At 55.7% G+C, this 17,219-nt stretch overlaps 2 protein-coding genes across 3 annotated transcripts; one reads left to right on the forward strand and one right to left on the reverse strand.

Annotated features, from left to right (window-relative positions):
* Positions 1 to 1,625: 1,625 nt before the first annotated feature.
* On the reverse strand, positions 1,626 to 5,252 carry LOC148056322 (uncharacterized). 2 transcript variants are annotated; one of them, XM_087751827.1, is made up of 3 exons: positions 5,157 to 5,252; positions 4,770 to 4,975; positions 1,626 to 4,517 (listed from the first exon to the last, which is right to left on the reverse strand). In XM_087751827.1, the coding sequence occupies exon 3, from the start codon at positions 3,552 to 3,554 to the stop codon at positions 2,643 to 2,645; it is 912 nt and encodes a 303-aa protein (XP_087607953.1). In that variant the 5' UTR covers positions 3,555 to 4,517; positions 4,770 to 4,975; positions 5,157 to 5,252; the 3' UTR covers positions 1,626 to 2,642. The 2 variants fall into 2 exon arrangements, with proteins under 2 accessions (XP_087607953.1, XP_087607954.1); XM_087751828.1 differs by lacking the exon at positions 4,770 to 4,975 and having other exon boundaries at positions 5,157 to 5,226.
* Positions 5,253 to 5,450: 198 nt separating this feature from the next.
* On the forward strand, positions 5,451 to 11,986 carry LHX1 (LIM homeobox 1). The gene is made up of 5 exons (XM_087752131.1): positions 5,451 to 6,550; positions 7,951 to 8,177; positions 8,694 to 8,971; positions 9,615 to 9,780; positions 10,195 to 11,986. Exons 1-5 carry the CDS (start codon positions 6,381 to 6,383, stop codon positions 10,572 to 10,574), a joined length of 1,221 nt encoding a protein of 406 aa, XP_087608257.1. The 5' UTR covers positions 5,451 to 6,380; the 3' UTR covers positions 10,575 to 11,986.
* The last annotated feature ends 5,233 nt before the right edge of the window (positions 11,987 to 17,219 follow it).

The raw sequence follows: 17,219 nt of genomic DNA on the forward strand, positions 1-17,219 counted from the left end.
GAGCGCGGCTGCACGGCGCCCTGGGGGCTGCAGGGGGCTGGGGAGAAGCTGCCTTAGCACCCCAAAAACCCCAGCAAGAGGTGGGCGCTGCTTTCGGGGGGGGCCTGGCTGTGCTCTGGATCCGGGCCCCGGATCCAGCCACCAACTTGCCAGGGAAGAGCCGGAGCTGCAGGGTTCCTGCAGATGTTTTGTGCCGGTTTGTCTCCTGGTCTCGCTGCACCGTTGTTTGCTTTAAATCATTTCAAATGCGGAGGTTGTCAGACAAGACAATTAACATGGGGAAGGGGGAAAGTATTACCATCCATTATTTGCCATAACATGAATTTAAGCCAGGAAGTCAAATGATAAAATATGTGGTGAAAAGTGTTGGTGGTGGGAGTGCCTAAATGAGTAATAGCCTTGGGCTTCTGAGCCTTGAACTTAACGTGCTAAGTAAATCCCCGAGGTCAAAAAGTATGAAAATTGTTGCAGCTTGGGGAGATATATTTTAACTTTGCAAAAAGGTCCTTGCAAATCCGCTGCCGGGGTTCGGCGGCGAGGCAGAATCGGAGCAGCGAGCTGCGCCGGCGGCGGGGCTGCGGCTCCGGCCCCCGCCGATGGGCTTGGACCGGCCGTCGGGGGCGGCCGCCTGGTTTGGGGGGGTGGGGGGGTGAAATGGGGGGAGGAGTGCGCTGGAGCGGGGCTGCTGGGGGTGATGGGTGCCCACAGGCAGGGCGGGACGAGCCCGGGGCGCTCTGTGCCGCCGGCTCCGCGGGGGGAAGGCAGGGAGCCCCCCGGGGCCGGGGCCGGGGGTCCCCGCTCCGCCGCGCCTTCCCGCCGCGCTCCAACTCTTCCCCTTTAAAACTCCTTCTCCCTATCGAGCTGACCACGCGGCTGAATTTATGGAGAGAGATGTTTTAGCAGAAATCCCCCAGAGTCTCCCATCAGCCCTAAATCCCCAGCCTGCTCTCCCTGGGAGACCTCATGACACAGAGCATGCCAAAACAGCTTCGTTTTGCCTATGCATTAGCAATCTATTTTACCTTTTTGACATCTCTCACACATAAAACCGTAAGAGAGAAATAAAATATCTGTCTCTGGGCGAAAATAAAGCTTTGCCTCCCTCCTGATCTATAGGATATAAAATAAAGCCATGGCTTTGATAGTGGCTTTTCCTTATACTGGAGTTGCTTTTGCACACACGGAGACAATGAAGATGGATGAGCCGGGATCGGGGCATCCTCCTGGGGTTTGTTTCACCCTCTTTTTTTATAGTCTCCCCCCGCCCCCGCCACCTCTTTACTTTTCTTTCTTTTCTCTTTTATTCGTCTTTTATCTGCCCTTTCTCTCTTTAACAACGTGAAGAATCCCCCCCCTTCAGCCCTCACACACCCGGGCTCCCCCGCCGGGCTCGCCCCGACCCGCGGCCGGCCACGGCGGACCTCCCCCCCCCCCCCCCCGCTGCCCCCCCGGGACCCGCTCCCGGGTGGGCTCGGACCCCCCCGGCCCCCGCCGACCCCTCCCGGGCTCTCTCCCGTCTCCGCCGGCAGCTCTCAGTCAAACGCACGCACACCTCGGATTTGTAATTATTTATTAACTATATTTCCCATAAACAATGCATGAGCTTTGAGTGTAAGCGACAACATTTAGCGACGTGGAAGGAAACCCGGGAGGGCTAATCAGGGGGGAGGGGGGCCGAAAAATAAATAGGAGAAGGGAAAAGCGAGCGGAGCCGGGGAGGGGGGGACACGGTGCGGGACCGCCCGGGCGTGTTTACCCTCAGCATCGACCCGAGTGTGGCAGAATAAACTGGGAACTTCTAATACATAATTTAAAGATTATTTTTTTTTTTCCCAAGCTCCTTTAAAACAAACCTGGCGATGGATCCTGTCCAGCAACGGGTTTATTGCGCGGGGATGTTCTACAGGCTTAATTACATCTTAACTTCAATATTTGTTTAGTGCATTAGCCGCATATATATTTAATCAGGCGGAGGCGCTTTTCCTACGGGGGAAAGTTTGGGGGGGAAGGTGTCCCCTTGCTGTCCCACCCCCAGCGATGCCCGGGACGGCGGCGGGGGCCGCTCCGACCCGCCGCGCCCGCCGCCGTCCCGGGCATCGTTAAGCCGGGATGCGGAGGGGTCGGAGCCGGGGGAGGGGGGGCTCGGAGCTGCCTCCCCCCCGTCTGGGGATGCTGCCGGGCCGCGGGGACGAAGCGACTTCGCGACGTATTTCTGATGGCTCCGCCGGTCGCTCAAAGCCCGGTAGCATCAGCCATCCCGGGCGCGGGCGTTGTGAAACGTTGAGAAAAGAAAATTTAAAAAATAATTTTAAAATAACGGGGAAAAAGGGAAAGCTTCGTGCTACCGGGGGGCGGACACGGCAAAGAAAGTGTCCGTGCCCAGGCGGGAGGGAAGTTTCTTCCTCGGCTCCGCTCCGGGGGATGGAGCGGCTGGGGATGGGGGATGCACCGCACCGCCCCGCACCGGCCGCGGCCCCCGGAGCTCTGCCCGCAGCCCCGGACGGCCTCCGCTTCTGTACGGCACCAGTGCCCCGTAAAGGAGAGAGAAATCCCATTACCGAGCGCAGCGGTGTAGAAAGGCTGATGATAAACAGGGTGATGTTTAACTAAAAAGACAGGAACGACACCAATAAAATGCAAATTCAAACTCGCCTGAAAGGGACCTTTTTTTTTTTTCTCTTCTGTATTAGATTTATTTTTTTTTTTACTCTTCTAATTTCCCTCTTTTTCAGCACCGAGGCCGGGCGGGGTTGCTCGGCTCCGAAACGGCCCGGCCGGCTCTCCCCGGGTACGGGGGGCCTCGGCCCCGCCCGCCGCGGGGGCTGGGGGCTTGGGCCCGGCCGGGAACGGGCCCGGGCGAATCGCAAAATACAATGGAAAACAAAAAAAAACCCAACCTGGTCGCATTTGCCCTCGGAGGGGCGGCGGCAGGCCGGGTGCTGCCCTGCCCGCCAGCCCCGTGGCCGGGGGGGGATTATTTCCCCCCTCCCCGCAGGCTCCGTGGGTGCCCCACGCCGGGACACGCCTGTCCCGCGGGGCAGAGGAGGCCCGTGGGAGGCCGGGCTCGGCGAGTTTTTCTTTTCGGAGCCTGCTGGAAACAGCGCTGGCGTTTTCCCCCTCCCAAACGCCTGCGCTGAGTCCGAGTCCCCCCGGGGGGGGAGGCGAGGCGGATCCAGGGCACCCCACGGTCCCCACCGCCCCGGGGGGAGCAGCCCCCCCTCGGTCTGCGCTTGCTGCCTCTCCGGAGCGGGGTTTCGGAGGGATTTGCGTGTGCCCGGGCGGGCGGGGAGCCCCGCCGCGAAATCAGCGCTGCCCGGAGCGGCGGGGACCCGGGGCCGGCGGGGACCCAGGGCCGGCGGGGTCCGCTCCCCCCCGCTGCCCGGGGAAGGAGGGGGGGCACAGCGGGTCTGTCCCCGCCTCGGCGTCCCCGGGCCCTGCGCGGAGCCGGCGGGGCGGGAGGGGGCAGGGGATAACCAGATGCTTTCGCTAACGCCTGGGAAAGGGGGGAAAAGAAAAAAAAAAATCGCTGTGAAAAACTGGTGCTTGATGGACATAAGATGCTCATCTCCTTCCCCTCATTCATCCCCACCAACACATGTCACTTGGGGCCCGCAGTCAAAGGGAAGCGGTCCCCTGACGGCAGCCCACAGCTGTCGCCTTCCCGGGCGGCGGAGCGGGGCCGCCCCGGCCCCTCCGCTCCGCATGAGAAGCGGCCCATATGCGGGGGGACCGGGCGGGCGGGGGGTGCCCGGGGCTCTATTGATCCCCGCAAGCGGAGGCAAAGCAAACCCAACAGCTGGGCAGGGACGCGGAGAGCCCTGCGCGCCCCGGTGCGCGGCCCCGACGGGGCGGTGATGGCCGGCTCCGACCCGGGGGCACAGGGAGACCTGGGGAGGGGAGAGAGCAAATCGCGGACGCAGCCCCGGCGCTTTTAAACCCCCGCAGGAGCACCGAGGCCATGCCTCGGCCCGGGAGCTGCCCCGCAGGCTCTCCCGGCCCGGGCAGGCTCCGCACCCCCGCCGGCCCCGTCCGCCCCCGGGCCGGAGCGGCGGGCAGGGCGCCGAGCGGATTTTCCTGCCATTTTCCTGCCTTTTTATTTTCCAATTTCTCCCTCCCCCACTTTTTTTTTTTTTTTTTGTCTCCCCTCAAGGACGAGGAAAACAGACGTGAAAGAGAGCGCGGACTGTGGGGAAGGGCGCGGGGAGGCGGGGGATGCTGCGGGCTCCCGGGACGGCCGCGGCCACGGAAGGTGCGCGCCCCGCCGCGCCCGCAGCCGTGTGTGTAACCCTTGGGCACCCTCAGGTCAATTAATCCGCCGTTGCCCTCCTAATTCCCCGCCAGCAGATCAATCAGCCCGCGGGGAAGGTGAGAGCGGGGGCTCCGCCGCGGAGGGGCCGGCGGGGAACCGGGGCCCGGGCGGCGACACCTCCCCGGAGCGGCAGCTCCCGCCGGGCAGCAAAGCGCGAAGGGAAGGGAAATCACGTCCTTCCTAACCGCCCCGGCGACCGACCGAGCCCCTGGAAGGTAAAAGCAAATGCATTTTTATTTGCTAAAAAAAAAAAAAGAAATAAAAAGTACATCAGCGGCGGCCGGTGCCGATCGGCCCCAGACGGGCGCTGCGAGCAACGGAATCGCTGCGAAGTTACCGGAGGCTTCGCTCTGCCCGCGGCGGCCGGGCGGCAGCGGGGCCCGCAGCCCCCTACCCCGCCGGCGCGGCCCCGCCCGGGCCCGTCGGAGCGCCCCGGGCCGCCGTCCCGGCCTTTCCGCACCTTTTCTCCCGGTAAAGTCGAGCCGTCGCGGGTTTTCCCTCGGCGAGGCGCAGCGCAGCGCCCGGCGGGAGGCTCCGCGCCCCGCGCCCTCGGGGCCCGCCTTTTATCACGGGGGAAACCCACGTTAAACCGGGAACTCGTTTAACGCCGCTTATTCCCAAACGAACCGTTCCGCTGCTCGGCGGCGGGAACCGGTCGGTGGCTCCCTATAACGGATGAGTAACCCTGTGGGGGTGCCAGACCCCAACGGGGGGTACCGGACCCCAACGGGGGGTGCCAGACCCCAACGGGGGGGTGCCGATCCCCACCACCACCACCACCACCACCACCACCACCACCCCCCCCCCGCCGCCGCCGCCGCCTCAGCCCGCGCACCCGCACACCTACCCGCTGCAGGGCGCGCCTCGGCCGGGCCCGAGCGGCAGCGGGCCGTCCGTCCCTCCGCGGTGCGGGCCGGGTGCGGGCGGAGGCGGGCGGCCTCGCCCCGGCGGCTCTATAAAGGGGCGCGGACGCCCCGTCCGGCGGCGGCGCGGAGCTGGGGGGGGGGGGGAACGGGGACGGACGGGGGGGGGCGGTCGGGGGACGGCGGCGGCGGCGGCGATTGGCCGGGGCGAGCGGTGACGTCTGGGCGCGGTGCATAAGGCTGCGGCCGCGGGGCTGCCGGGAACATGCGGTGCGCCCTGCGCTGCCGGGACGGCGCGGGCAGCGCCGCTCTCCGCCCTGCCCTGCCCTGCCCTGCCCTGCCCTCCGCCGCCGGCCCGGCCCGCTGCCCCTGCCCCTGCCGCGGGAGGCGGAACAAAAGCCGGCAGCGCCGGGAGATGCCGCGCCGGCTCGGCGGGGACGCGGCCGGCCGCCGCGGGTAGCGCGCAGGGCGGTGCGCGGGGGTAGGTAGGAGCCGGGCGCGACGGTGCCGCCGGGACGTCGAGGGAGAGAGGAGAGAGAGAGGAGAGAGGACGGAGCGAGGAGCTGCGGAGCGTCCCCCCCAACCCGCGTAAGGACGGCGGCCCGCTCCGCGGCGCGTAGGGCCATGTCGCCGCGGCAGCAGCCCAAGCCCTTCTGACCGCTGTCGGGTCTCCATGTCTCCTTTTGTTATTTTTATTTTTATTTTTTTTTTCCTCCTTTGATTTCTCTTTGGGAAAAGCACTTTGACTCCTGACTGCTCTACCTCAGACCTGAGAAAAACTCATCACGCTCGCTTTTTGGCGTTGTTTTTTTTTTTAATTGTTGTTTTTTAATTTTTATGAGCGCCGATCTTTATAGTCGTTGTTGTTTTATTGTTACTATTATTATTATTATTATTATTGTTGTTGCTGTCGTGGTTGGTAGCGGCCGGGATTCTGCGGTTGTGTCGAAGCGCTGGTCTCCTCGGGCAGTGGGTGGTTTCTCCTGTGTATCCCTCCTAGGACACTCGAACGAAGATTTTTCTTCCTCCCTTTCTTTTTCTCCTCCTTCACTTCTCCAAGGCTTTTAAAACAAACACACACAAAAAAAAGCAAACCTACGCCGGTGTTGTCGTCTTTTAAAATTTTTTTGCCGTTTTTAATTTTTTTTTTTTTTTTGCTTGACATCTGGGAAACCAATACCCCCCACTCTCAGAAATAACCAAAGACAATGGTTCACTGTGCAGGCTGCAAAAGGCCGATCTTGGACCGGTTTTTGTTGAATGTACTGGACAGGGCTTGGCATGTGAAGTGTGTTCAGTGCTGTGAATGTAAATGCAATTTGACAGAGAAATGCTTTTCGCGAGAAGGCAAGCTTTACTGCAAAAACGACTTCTTTCGGTAAGTACCGGACCCCCCTGCCCGGAGCCGCAGCTCCTTTGCATCCATTTTTCATCTCCCTTTTTCCCTTTTTTGTTGTTGTTGTTGTTGTTTTCCCCCGTTGTTGGTGTGACCCACAAACGCCTCTTCCCTTCCCCCTCCCCCCCGCGCACACCAAACCCCCCCGGCCCCGGTGGTGCTGCTCCCGGTGCGGCGGGCGGGGGTCGGCCCCGGGGAAGGGGCGCCCCGTCGGGGCCCGCAGGGCGAGGCCCGGCCGCTCTCCGCGGGCACCGGCCGAGCTCCCGTTCCCCAAAGTTACATCGAAACTATCGACCGGCGGAGCGGGAGCGGGGGCGGTGCGGGCCGGGCGGGGGCCGTCCCGGGCCCGGTGCTGCGGAGCGGGGGCGACCCCGCCGCCGCTGCAGCAGCGGCAGTTGCCGGGGCTTCCCGGCGGGGCTTTCCGCGGCCATCCGCGGGCCGGAGCCCGGCGTTCTTCCCAGCCCGCCCGGAGCCCGGTGCCGCCCCGGCGGGGAAGGCCCGGTGCGGGGCTCCGCGGGCCCAGCGCCGCCCGTCAGACCCAGCCAAGCCCCCCCGGAGGGCAGCGAGTCCCCCCCCCACCCCCCGACACCCCCGGCGATTGCTGGGGGGGAGCGGGTACCCACGCTCGCTCGCCGCCGCTTCCCCCGCGCATCCCGGCGGGCCCCGGCCCGCGGCGGCACCGCAGTAAATCCCGGGCTGGGAGCGGGCCGCCGGTGCCCCTGCCCGGCCGGGCACACCGGCGATAACGGCAGGGGCCGGCTCGGGGCGGGGGGTGGCCGCGGAGCCCTTCCCGCCCGCCCCCGCCGGCGGACCGGCCGCACCGCCCGGGCGGCCCAGCGCTGCCCCGAGCCCCGCCGCCGCCGCTCCCCGGGCAGAGGGGCCGGCGCAGCCCCGGGCCCGGCTGCCGGGAGCCCCGCGGGGCGGCCCCGGCCGGAGCGGAGCGCTTGGAGGCCCCGAGCCTCGGCTCCCCGGCGCCGGCCCAGCCGGTATCGGCGGCTCCTCCGGACGGTGCGCGGCCGTGGCCGAGGAATAATTCTTAATATACGGATTTCTGCCTCCTGTTCATTAGAGTGCCGTTAATCGGTGTGTCGGGGCGCGGAGGGGGAGCCCTGGACAAGGCAGCCCCGGTGCTGAATTAATCCCTCAGCACTTCGTCCTCTGCCCAGATCGGGTCTTTTTGGTTTTTTGGTTTCGTTTTTTTTTTAAAGATACCATTTCAGGCATTCGCTCGCTGGGAAGGCTGTGGAGGGCTGCTTTCTTTCATGTCATTTTGCGTGGCCAAGCGGCGCGGCTCGCCGGGGCGAGCGGAGGCGGCGGTGAGGGGCGCGGGGGCCCGGCGGCGGGGCGGGCGGTGCTGACCGCTGCCCGCGCTCTCTCCGCAGGTGTTTCGGGACCAAGTGCGCGGGCTGTGCCCAGGGCATCTCCCCCAGCGACCTGGTCCGCAGGGCGCGGAGCAAAGTGTTCCACTTGAACTGTTTTACGTGTATGATGTGTAACAAGCAACTCTCCACCGGCGAGGAGCTCTACATCATAGACGAAAACAAGTTTGTCTGCAAAGAAGATTACCTAAATAACAGCAATACTGCCAAAGAAAACAGCCTGCATTCAGGTGAGGGAGCGCGGCCGGCGCGATGCGATGCGGGGATGCGCTCAGCCCCGGCTTCTCTGCGGGGTGAGAGCCGCTCTCCTCCTTCCTCCCTCTCCCTTCTTCTTCCCTCTCCCTTCCCTTCTCCTCTCCCTTCTTCTTCCTCTCCCTTCTTCTTCCTCTCCCTTCCCTTCTCCTCTCCCTTCCCTTCTCCTCTCCCTTCCCTTCTCCTCTCCCTTCCCTTCTCCTCTCCCTTCCCTTCTCCTCTCCCTTCTTTCTCCTCTCCCTTCTTTCTCCTCTCCCTTCTTTCTCCTGTCCCTTCCCGTCTCCTGTCCCTTCCCGTCTCCTGTCCCTTCCCGTCTCCTCTCCCTTCCCGTCTCCTCTCCCTTCTTCTTCATCTCCCTTCTCTCTCTCCTCTCCCTTCTCTCTCCTCCCTGCACCTCTCCTCTCCCCGGGCCGTACCGCGGCCCGTCCCCCCCGGTCGCTGTCGCCCCCCCGGCCGCCCCCAGGCTCAGCGTGACCCGCTTTGCTCTCGCCCAGCCACCACCGGCAGTGACCCCAGCCTGTCCCCCGACTCCCAAGACCCCTCCCAGGACGACGCCAAGGACTCGGAAAGCGCCAACGTCTCCGACAAGGAGACGGGCAGCAACGAAAACGACGACCAGAACCTGGGGGCCAAGCGGCGGGGACCCCGCACCACCATCAAAGCCAAACAGCTAGAGACTCTGAAAGCCGCCTTCGCGGCCACCCCCAAACCCACCCGGCACATCAGGGAGCAGCTGGCGCAGGAGACCGGCCTCAACATGCGGGTCATCCAGGTACCGCGGCCCCCCCGGGGCACCGGGCACCGGGTACCGGGCAGAGCCCAGCCCGCTGCGGGCCGCGGGAAGCCCCGCCGTCCTTGGAAATCGTGATGGTGGGGGGCCAGCACCCCCCGCCCCCCCCCAGCCCCGGCCGGTGGGCAGGGGCAGAGCTGCGGGCTGGTTTTAGAAAGTCCTAAAGAAGCTGTAAATGGTCTCGAAATTAATAACCATAAATGTGAGGGGTTAATGGATAAATAAGGATGACAATGCGCTGGAATTATTAAAAGGTTTATAAACCCGCAGCGCTGGGGGTAATGGGGGGTTAAAGGACCATTAAAGACGAGGTTAGATTGGAGAGTCTCAGTGTGAGGGTAATTAGGAGTAATCTTGTCAGGGTAATAAGAATTAACTCAATCATTCTTGACCTGCAGCCGGCGAGCTGCGGGGAGCGCCCGGGCCGCCGTCACGCGTGGGCTCGGCCCCCTTGGTAAGGCGGGGGTCGGGGCCGCCCCCGCCGCCGGATCGGGGCCGCTCCCGCCGCCGGGTCGGGGCCGCCCGCCCTCACCCCCCAAAAGAGACGGCGGGAGGCGGGGACGGGGGACGGGGACACCCGCGACCGCGGCTCCCGTGACCGGTGCCTCTCCCGCCGCCCGCCCAGGTCTGGTTCCAGAACCGGCGCTCCAAGGAGCGGCGCATGAAGCAGCTGAGCGCGCTGGGCGCCCGCCGGCACGCCTTCTTCCGCAGCCCGCGCAGGATGCGGCCGCTGGTGGACCGCCTGGAGCCGGGGGAGCTCATCCCCAACGGGCCCTTCTCCTTCTACGGAGGTGGGTAACGCTCCCACGCCCCCTCGCCTTCGTGCCCCCGCGGGGCCGTGCCCGCTCCCCGCCGCTCGCACCGGGGCCAGCGCGCCGAGCCGGCGGGGTTCCCCCCGCCGCACCCCGGGGGAGGTTTGCTCGCCCCCCGGAGCCCGGCGGGGGTCATTGCCCTGCCGTTGCCGGACCCACGCGTTTTGGCAGGCCCGGCCGTGTGGTTTCGGTGCCCCCGCTGCCGGCCGGGGGCTCTGCTGGAAGGGGGTCCCCGGTCTCGGCCCTGTGCACGTTTCCAAACCTCTCGGGTTCAGCGGGCTCCGGGTGACATTTTGAGGCACACCGCCGTGAAAGCACGCTCGTGTCTTTTCTGCTCGGTTGCTTCGCCTGCGTGCGTGTGTTACCTTCCCTCTGTCTCTCCTTGTCCACCAGATTATCAGAGCGAGTATTACGGCCCTGGAAGCAATTACGATTTCTTCCCGCAAGGACCTCCTTCATCTCAAGCTCAGACACCCGTGGATCTCCCGTTCGTGCCCTCCTCGGGGCCGTCAGGCACTCCCCTGGGGGCCATGGATCACCCCCTGCCCGGACATCACCCCTCCAGTGAGGCTCAGCGCTTCACTGACATCATGTCGCACCCTCCCGGAGACTCGCCCAGCCCCGAACCCAACCTGCCCGGGTCCTTGCACTCCATGTCCGCAGAAGTTTTTGGCCCCAGTCCTCCATTTTCTTCGATATCCGTCAACGGTGGTGCTAACTACGGCAATCACTTGTCACATCCACCAGAAATGAATGAAGCGGCTGTGTGGTAGCTTTAAAACAAACTGGGTCTAAGTAAGTGATGATCATCTAGTCTGCTTATTGTTACGGTGTACAGAAATGAATAACTATAACATCTCTCCTGCCCTAAGACAATATTACCTTGGGAACGAACTGAATCCAAATCGCTCCAAGGCAAGCTTTGCTCTAGACCAGGACAATCTCCAGGTTATGGTTGTATCAAACAAGCAAGGGGACTTTTTTGTACCATTGACAAAGAAACTGGTGAAGCTGTACAGTAAAGTGCTGCCATACCGTAGGATGGCGTAAGTTTGATTACCCTGTTGGATGTCATCCTAAGAGCCACAATCCTTAGAAACTTCTCATTTTAAAAAATTAATAATTGAAAGAAGGAAAGGTCAAAGAAAAGGGGGAAAAAAGCTTCAAGAACTCTAGCGTTCCCGGTTAAGGATGGTTCTGGCATTATGAATTTGTTTGTTCATTTTTGTCTCTCAGAAAGTTCGACAACAAGAAACTCTTTTTAGCTTCAGCCATTTCAGCCTGCTGACTATCAGGTGGGACAACTTTCTTTTTCCTTTGTTTTTGTTTTGTTTTCCTAAATAGCAAATACTAAATGTTAAGCCCTCAGCACCAACTCTTCTACCTTCACAAAGCTACACGTACAAAACCTCCTCATCCTAGCAAAGGTCACCACCCAGACCTCTAACGAAAATGACTTGAAAAAAGCAAACAAACAAAAAGTATTCTACCTTCACAGAGAGAGAAAAGCTAAACAAAAAGACTCTATTGAACTAAAAACAGTCAACTGTTTACGTCTAATGTTAAATTCAGGAGTTCAATGTTTTACTAATAAATCCTGTTTTAGAACCTCTTGTTCAAAAGCAAAATATTTTGAGCAACCAACCAAAATAGTTCATTTTCTTTTCTGTAGATGTTCTAACAGATTGCAGGGCTTGTGGTTCACTGTGCTAGTTTGTAAAAGGTGTTGTTTACAGAAGGCAAAGAAAAAAAAACCCACGAAACCCAGACAGTTGCCAAATAAAGTAAATATATAGCACAAATACTGTAAGGTGCTTTGCACCAGCAACCCGAGAAGGTGTTTAAAAAGTGTTACAAGGTTTAAAAAAAAAAAAAAAAACAAACATCTTTGCTAATTTTTAGTCCTGTTGAACATTCATGGAATTGTTAATATGACTTATATAGACCCACACAGGTTTTATTTTTGTGTCTTTAAAATAAAAGTCCAAAATATTTAAATTTTATGGTCAAATATGCAGTCAACAGCTGCTACTTTTTTCTTTATATATTAAATTTCTCATATGTCTTTTATTGTTCTAATAAACCTAAGCTTGTGTGACCTCCAGTGCATATTAGACCATTCACTGTATGAAAGAAAACATGTTGGATAAAATTTGTGCGTTTTTAATAAAATTAGAAAATCTGATGTTTAGATAACTCGTGTTTCATTTGATGTTTGAAGCAATTTTAAATGGATTCTCTTGGGTAAAACAGCCCTGAGAAAGAAGGATCCACTCTACTGATAATCCGGTATAGCTCTGTTGCTTGGGTGGAAGTGGAAACCCTGGTGTCGGTGCAGATAGCGGCCAGTGACGCTCCAGCCTTTCCTTCCATCCGCAGCCTCGGTTGTTGGAGGAGAAATAGCGTGTTACGCTGTGCGTTACCTTTCAAAATTGGAAACTAAGCAAATTGTTAAATATCTTAACCTATTCTCGGTCTGTGCTAAGAGACGACGTATTCGATATGCTTATTTTATGCATAAACAAAAATGTATTGTAAATGTAAAAAACTTGCAAAGATACGGTTTTTAATTGATCCATTTTTAGTTGAATTAATTCTCCAAAGGTAATTTTTCCTTTCCCCCCCCCCCCCAATTGGGTGGTTTTGAACACAGCATAACCTCAATGTCATGAAAGTAATTTTAATCCTTTTTTAGAGCTGATACAAAGTCAACTGTTTAATAGCACTTGCTATATATGAAGTTCTCTGAAGGGCAGCGGGGGAGAATACTTTGCACTAGATACATACAGATTTTCTTGGAGAAAAATGAAACAAAACAAAAAATACTGGAACCTTGTGAAATGTCAGATTTAATGTTTTAATGATAACCGATTGCAGAATCCCAAATGCTCAGTTCTTCAAAAGCAAAAGTCTCACTCATTCCAAGAGGACTTTGACCTGGGTTAGAAGCAAAGAATTAGGTTTGGTTCCGACAAGTCACTCGTTTAAATGTTTTCCACCTGCTGAGCTCATAGAATGGGATGAACTATAATTGCATATTTTCCTTCGTCTCTCAACTAACCGTGACTCCGGCTGGCTGCTTTTTTATTTTACGTAGGCACAGAAATTTACGCTAAAACGCAGACTTCTACATTCCCAGCGATTCAATCCTTTCTCTCTTTGGACTGAGGGGGAAACAAAAAAAGATCAAAATGCTTTAAAGTTGTATGATTTGTAATTTCCAATGGTGATTTTTTATTTTGTTCGCAACCTAGTTTCTATGCCCAGCAGAGGGGCCACCTAGATGAAGCAATAGTTCACTTTAAACACAAAATGTCTTATATAATAATATAAAGATAAAAACTATCTGCAAGGGATCTGTTAGTGTTTCTAAAAAAAAAAAAAATCATGCTTTATTAAATACAGGGGAGACTTCTTAAACTCACGGACTCCGTGTCTAACTCATTTATTTGTCTTTTATATTGTTGCTCTGTTTTGTTGCTCTGTTTTGCATTTATATAAGCAAAGTAATGGGTGATCTATTTATTACAAACTTTTACTTATCTGGGCAAGTGCCATTGATAAATACTGCTGTTTGCGCTTCTGGTCTATGCTGCTGTTTTATTGTTGAATCAATTATTTTAAATGAGAATTTCACCAAATAGGCTTATTTTGTAGAAAACATGTCTGCCAAGTGGGTTTTCTTTTTTTTTTCCCCTTTTTTTTCTTTCTTTTTTTTTTTCTCTCTTTTTTTTAATGTAACGAGGTACTTGCGCAGTTTATTCTGTGTTAATTTAGGCAGCAATGTGATACGGTTCAGTTTAGGTCAGTGGCTTATAAAAGGGAGGGAGGAGAGCCTGGGTTTTTTTCCGAGCTCCATCCCTTCCGTAGGCGTGTTGCCCATCTTCGGGGGGAGCCCAGGAGCCGTTCCCATACTCAAGGCTGAGCGTGTCCTTCAGCGCTTCCCGGGATCCGCTCTGGAGGCCCCCGCACTTCGCAGATTTGAATTCTGTGCTCTTCAGAGCGAGCTCGGTGTTTCTGAAGACCCTAATCCAGCAACAATTGCACAGTCAAAACTCCTTTTGAAATCATTGTCACGTTGGGTTCTTGTAAGTCCTTGTTTACAAGAGCATTTCCATTGACTTCAGTAGCATTACTTGGGTGAATAGAGGTCTGCAGGAGAAGGGCCTGGAAGATACGTGCTGCGTGGATGGATTTTACATGTGTGTGTTAATTTTGTAACTGCGGAACCATGGACGTGACGTGCGTGCAACTATACGTATGTGCGATGTCATTTCAAAAGCGGTTTTAGAAGTAATTACTCTCTTTTGATCTTTTCTTCCTCGACTGCTGCTGGTTTCGGTGACCTTCACCTTGTTGCTGTGGCCCAGCAGAAGGTGCAGCCCGGTGACGTTAAACCCCGCGCAGGCCCACGTCCGCTCACCCAGTTTTGGATGGCGCCCGTGGCGTTGGCCAGGGAGAGCGGTACGCGCCCTCCCGGCACGGACGAGGGAGGCTCGGTGTTTAAATGTGCGAGGCTGAAGACTTGTGCAAACCCCGCGTGTAAGGCCATTTACCGTTTACTAGGAAAAAGGTGCGAGGCAAATATTGTAAGTATTATTCACATTGAGCTAATCTATATGAAGGAGATATTCTGGAGGCTAATCAGAGCGTCTGTAAAATGCCGTGTTTTCAGCATCCAAACAACTCTGCTTTTGGCCCAAACTGATTGCGGGCCGTGTCCCACCGCGCCGTCGCTGCGTGATGCTCCTCTCTGCCCTTTCCCTCCGTCCTCGGTCACTGCTGGCGTCCATTTACTCAGGCCTTTGCTTGGCGAACGGTGGGGGATTCGTAAAGATCTGCACCCCCGGAGTAAGAATGTACTGAAAGTCCGATTTGTAGACAAATGATGTATGTGTGCCTGGATGCTGAGCGATGGGTACGCGGTATAAATCTGTAAACAGATATGATTTAAAAATATCGGTGGTGATTTGCATGCTTCTGCCAGCCTAGGAAGTGGCAGATAGGCAGTGTCCTCCCAGCGACGATTCCTTTTGCCATAGTCTGGATTTTTTCCCTGAACAAGTGTTGTATTTAAGCTTTGCATGTTCTTACAATATTAAATATACGCGTTTGCAGTCTCCCTTCCTGTTACTACCCCTAGCAGATAAATTCACGTATATTAAGATTAAACAATTGATACATATGCTTAAATGCTGCCGACGCTGTTGCGCTGGGAACAGGGAATTGTGATGCTGGAGCAGGTTCTGGAAGGTCTTTGTGTCTGCCATGGCACTGGGGTGCTCAGCGTTCCTCATGCCAACAAAATATCCATGAAGTTATGAATGAAATGAATGGGATCATTAAAAATATGTTTTGATTATAAATCCTCCTGGGATTGCTATCTTCTGTTTCTTTTTCAATAGTATTTGTGGTGCTTTTGGCTATGGAGCAGGGGGTCATGCTGTGAAAGCGGAGTTTGTTGTTGTCTGGAGAGTTTTTCACTCATTAAATGCAGAATTGTAATGCAGAAATTGGAGAGTCAGTGTGGCCTTCCAGTTAGCTGACCTTCAAATTACTGAAGCTCTGCACTTGGGACTACCATAACTGGAATGGTAAGGGTACTCTTAGGGCGACTGATTTTCCTGCAGCGTTCTCACCATTCGCGCGTGGGATCGCTGAATGCGACGCCCGTGGCTGGTTTTATTGTGCGCGTCACGGTCCGGTTCTCGGAAAATCCCCTTGGCCCTCTCCATAACGCCGCTGGGGACGAGGGGCACGCCGGGTCTCTCTTAAGGTCTTCTGTTACAGGCTGTCTTCAAATTCAGGAATAGCTCTGCCTTGATGACATTTGATGCGCTGTTTAGAGAGCATTTTTGGCAACGGCAAGAATTAGATTTTTTTCCTGATTGGTTTTAATACAGGCTTGCTTCCTGCAAAATCTGAACCTTTAAAGAGGCTGACGGTATCTCATGTGGTTTGGAATGAAAGACTTTGCTAATCGAGAAAGCCCAAGTTTGCAGGACAGGTCTGGGGTGATTTTGTTGCAAGGTCTCTGTATGGGGTGAGACTCGTCCTGCAGCACAGGCTGTAAACGTGAGCTGGAAACCCCCCCCCCCCCCCGACTTCCACGGAGCCGGAGCGAGACGCACGCCGAGGTGTTGCGGTGGATTGTTGGGAGCGAAGCTTACGGCAAAGGCTGCCTCGCGTGGGCGTGCGTAGCGTCGAGAATAGCTGCGCGCTGGCGTTTGCACGGGGGAGCGCGCGCATGGGGTTTGCACCGGGAGATTTTTTTGTGGGTGAAAAATAGATTTTTGCTCCATCTAGAAAGGTTTTCTTCTATTTTTTAAATTGTCTCTGGGTGGCCTTTAGAACTCTTATCTGCTGGAAGCATCTTTAGGCTGTGCATCTATTCAGGCACACTGTATTCATTATATTTTTAGATGTCAGAACAATTAAGGGTTGATTAAATCTTTAAAACAATTGCGTTTTTTGAATGGGTGATGGGTTAGGAACATCAGAAATACTCAAGTAAATAAAAACACGGAAGAAAAATACTAATAAATATTTATGAGGAGTGTGGTTTTTTATGTACGTAATCTAAATTTCCTGTTAGGTAATTTGTTTAAGCAGATAGGTTTTATGTGTGCTCTTTTCTGCTTCTCCCCGATTTTTTTCTCTTCTTTTTTTCTCTTTTTCACTGACAAATTGTGTTGCTGATTTAAAAAGAAAAATCTTAAAATGAAATACTGTGACTGAAATGAAAAAGGTTGGTCTGGAAAATTACATTTGCTAGCCAAAATGTTGGAAAGATAAGCTCAGCGCCGGCTTGTAGCTATTTTTGGACAGCACGCAGTCCTCTGTATATGGGTCAAATTCTGCTGTTGATAATGCAATTCAATTAAATTCAGTCGAGGCGGCTGTGGCGTGTGTGATTCCCGTGGATCTCCATGGGAATCCCGTCGCAGAGCAGTGCCTGCAGCCCACCTCGCCCCCGCCGCTCTGCTCACCGCGGCGGGGACCCAGCGCCGAGAGCTGCCAAAGGCAGGAGGGGACGCGGACGAGCGCCGGATGACTCGGTGGCTTTGCGTTTCCAATGCCTTTCTTTATTTATATATTGAAGTAGAGAAATGCTCTGAAAAATGGATTTGTATTAATAACCTGTAATTATACAGACGCACACGGATGATACGGTCTTTCACTGCCAAAGCTACCATCTAATCTGACAATTTCCTAAAAGATGACAGGCGCCACAAATACACGGGAGCAAAAGAAGCTGAGTGGGAGAAATTAAAAGTGCTTTCTTGGAGTACAGACTATTCAAAATTCACTTGTTTATCTGTTCTGTGTTTAGGGTGTTATTTCCATTTTAGCAAATAAGCATGTAAATAAAAAGTAAAATTAAGAGGAAAAATGCCAAAGGAATTATGTTAGTTAAT

This window comes from Nipponia nippon, unplaced genomic scaffold, assembly GCF_047370975.1.
Source record: "Nipponia nippon isolate SJK-2023a ecotype South Korea unplaced genomic scaffold, ASM4737097v1 scaffold_15, whole genome shotgun sequence".
Classification (NCBI taxonomy): Eukaryota; Metazoa; Chordata; class Aves; order Pelecaniformes; family Threskiornithidae; genus Nipponia; species Nipponia nippon.

Coding starts and splice junctions, on each gene's coding strand:
- LHX1 (XM_087752131.1), top strand. CDS start 6,381: ATGGTTCACTGTGCAGGCTGCAAAAGGCCGATCTTGGACCGGTTTTTG. Junction 8,178..8,693: donor AGAAAACAGCCTGCATTCAG/GTGAGGGAGCGC, acceptor GCTCTCGCCCAG/CCACCACCGGCAGTGACCCC. Junction 9,781..10,194: donor GCCCTTCTCCTTCTACGGAG/GTGGGTAACGCT, acceptor CTTGTCCACCAG/ATTATCAGAGCGAGTATTAC.
- LOC148056322 (XM_087751827.1), bottom strand. CDS start 3,554: ATGTCCATCAAGCACCAGTTTTTCACAGCGATTTTTTTTTTTCTTTTC.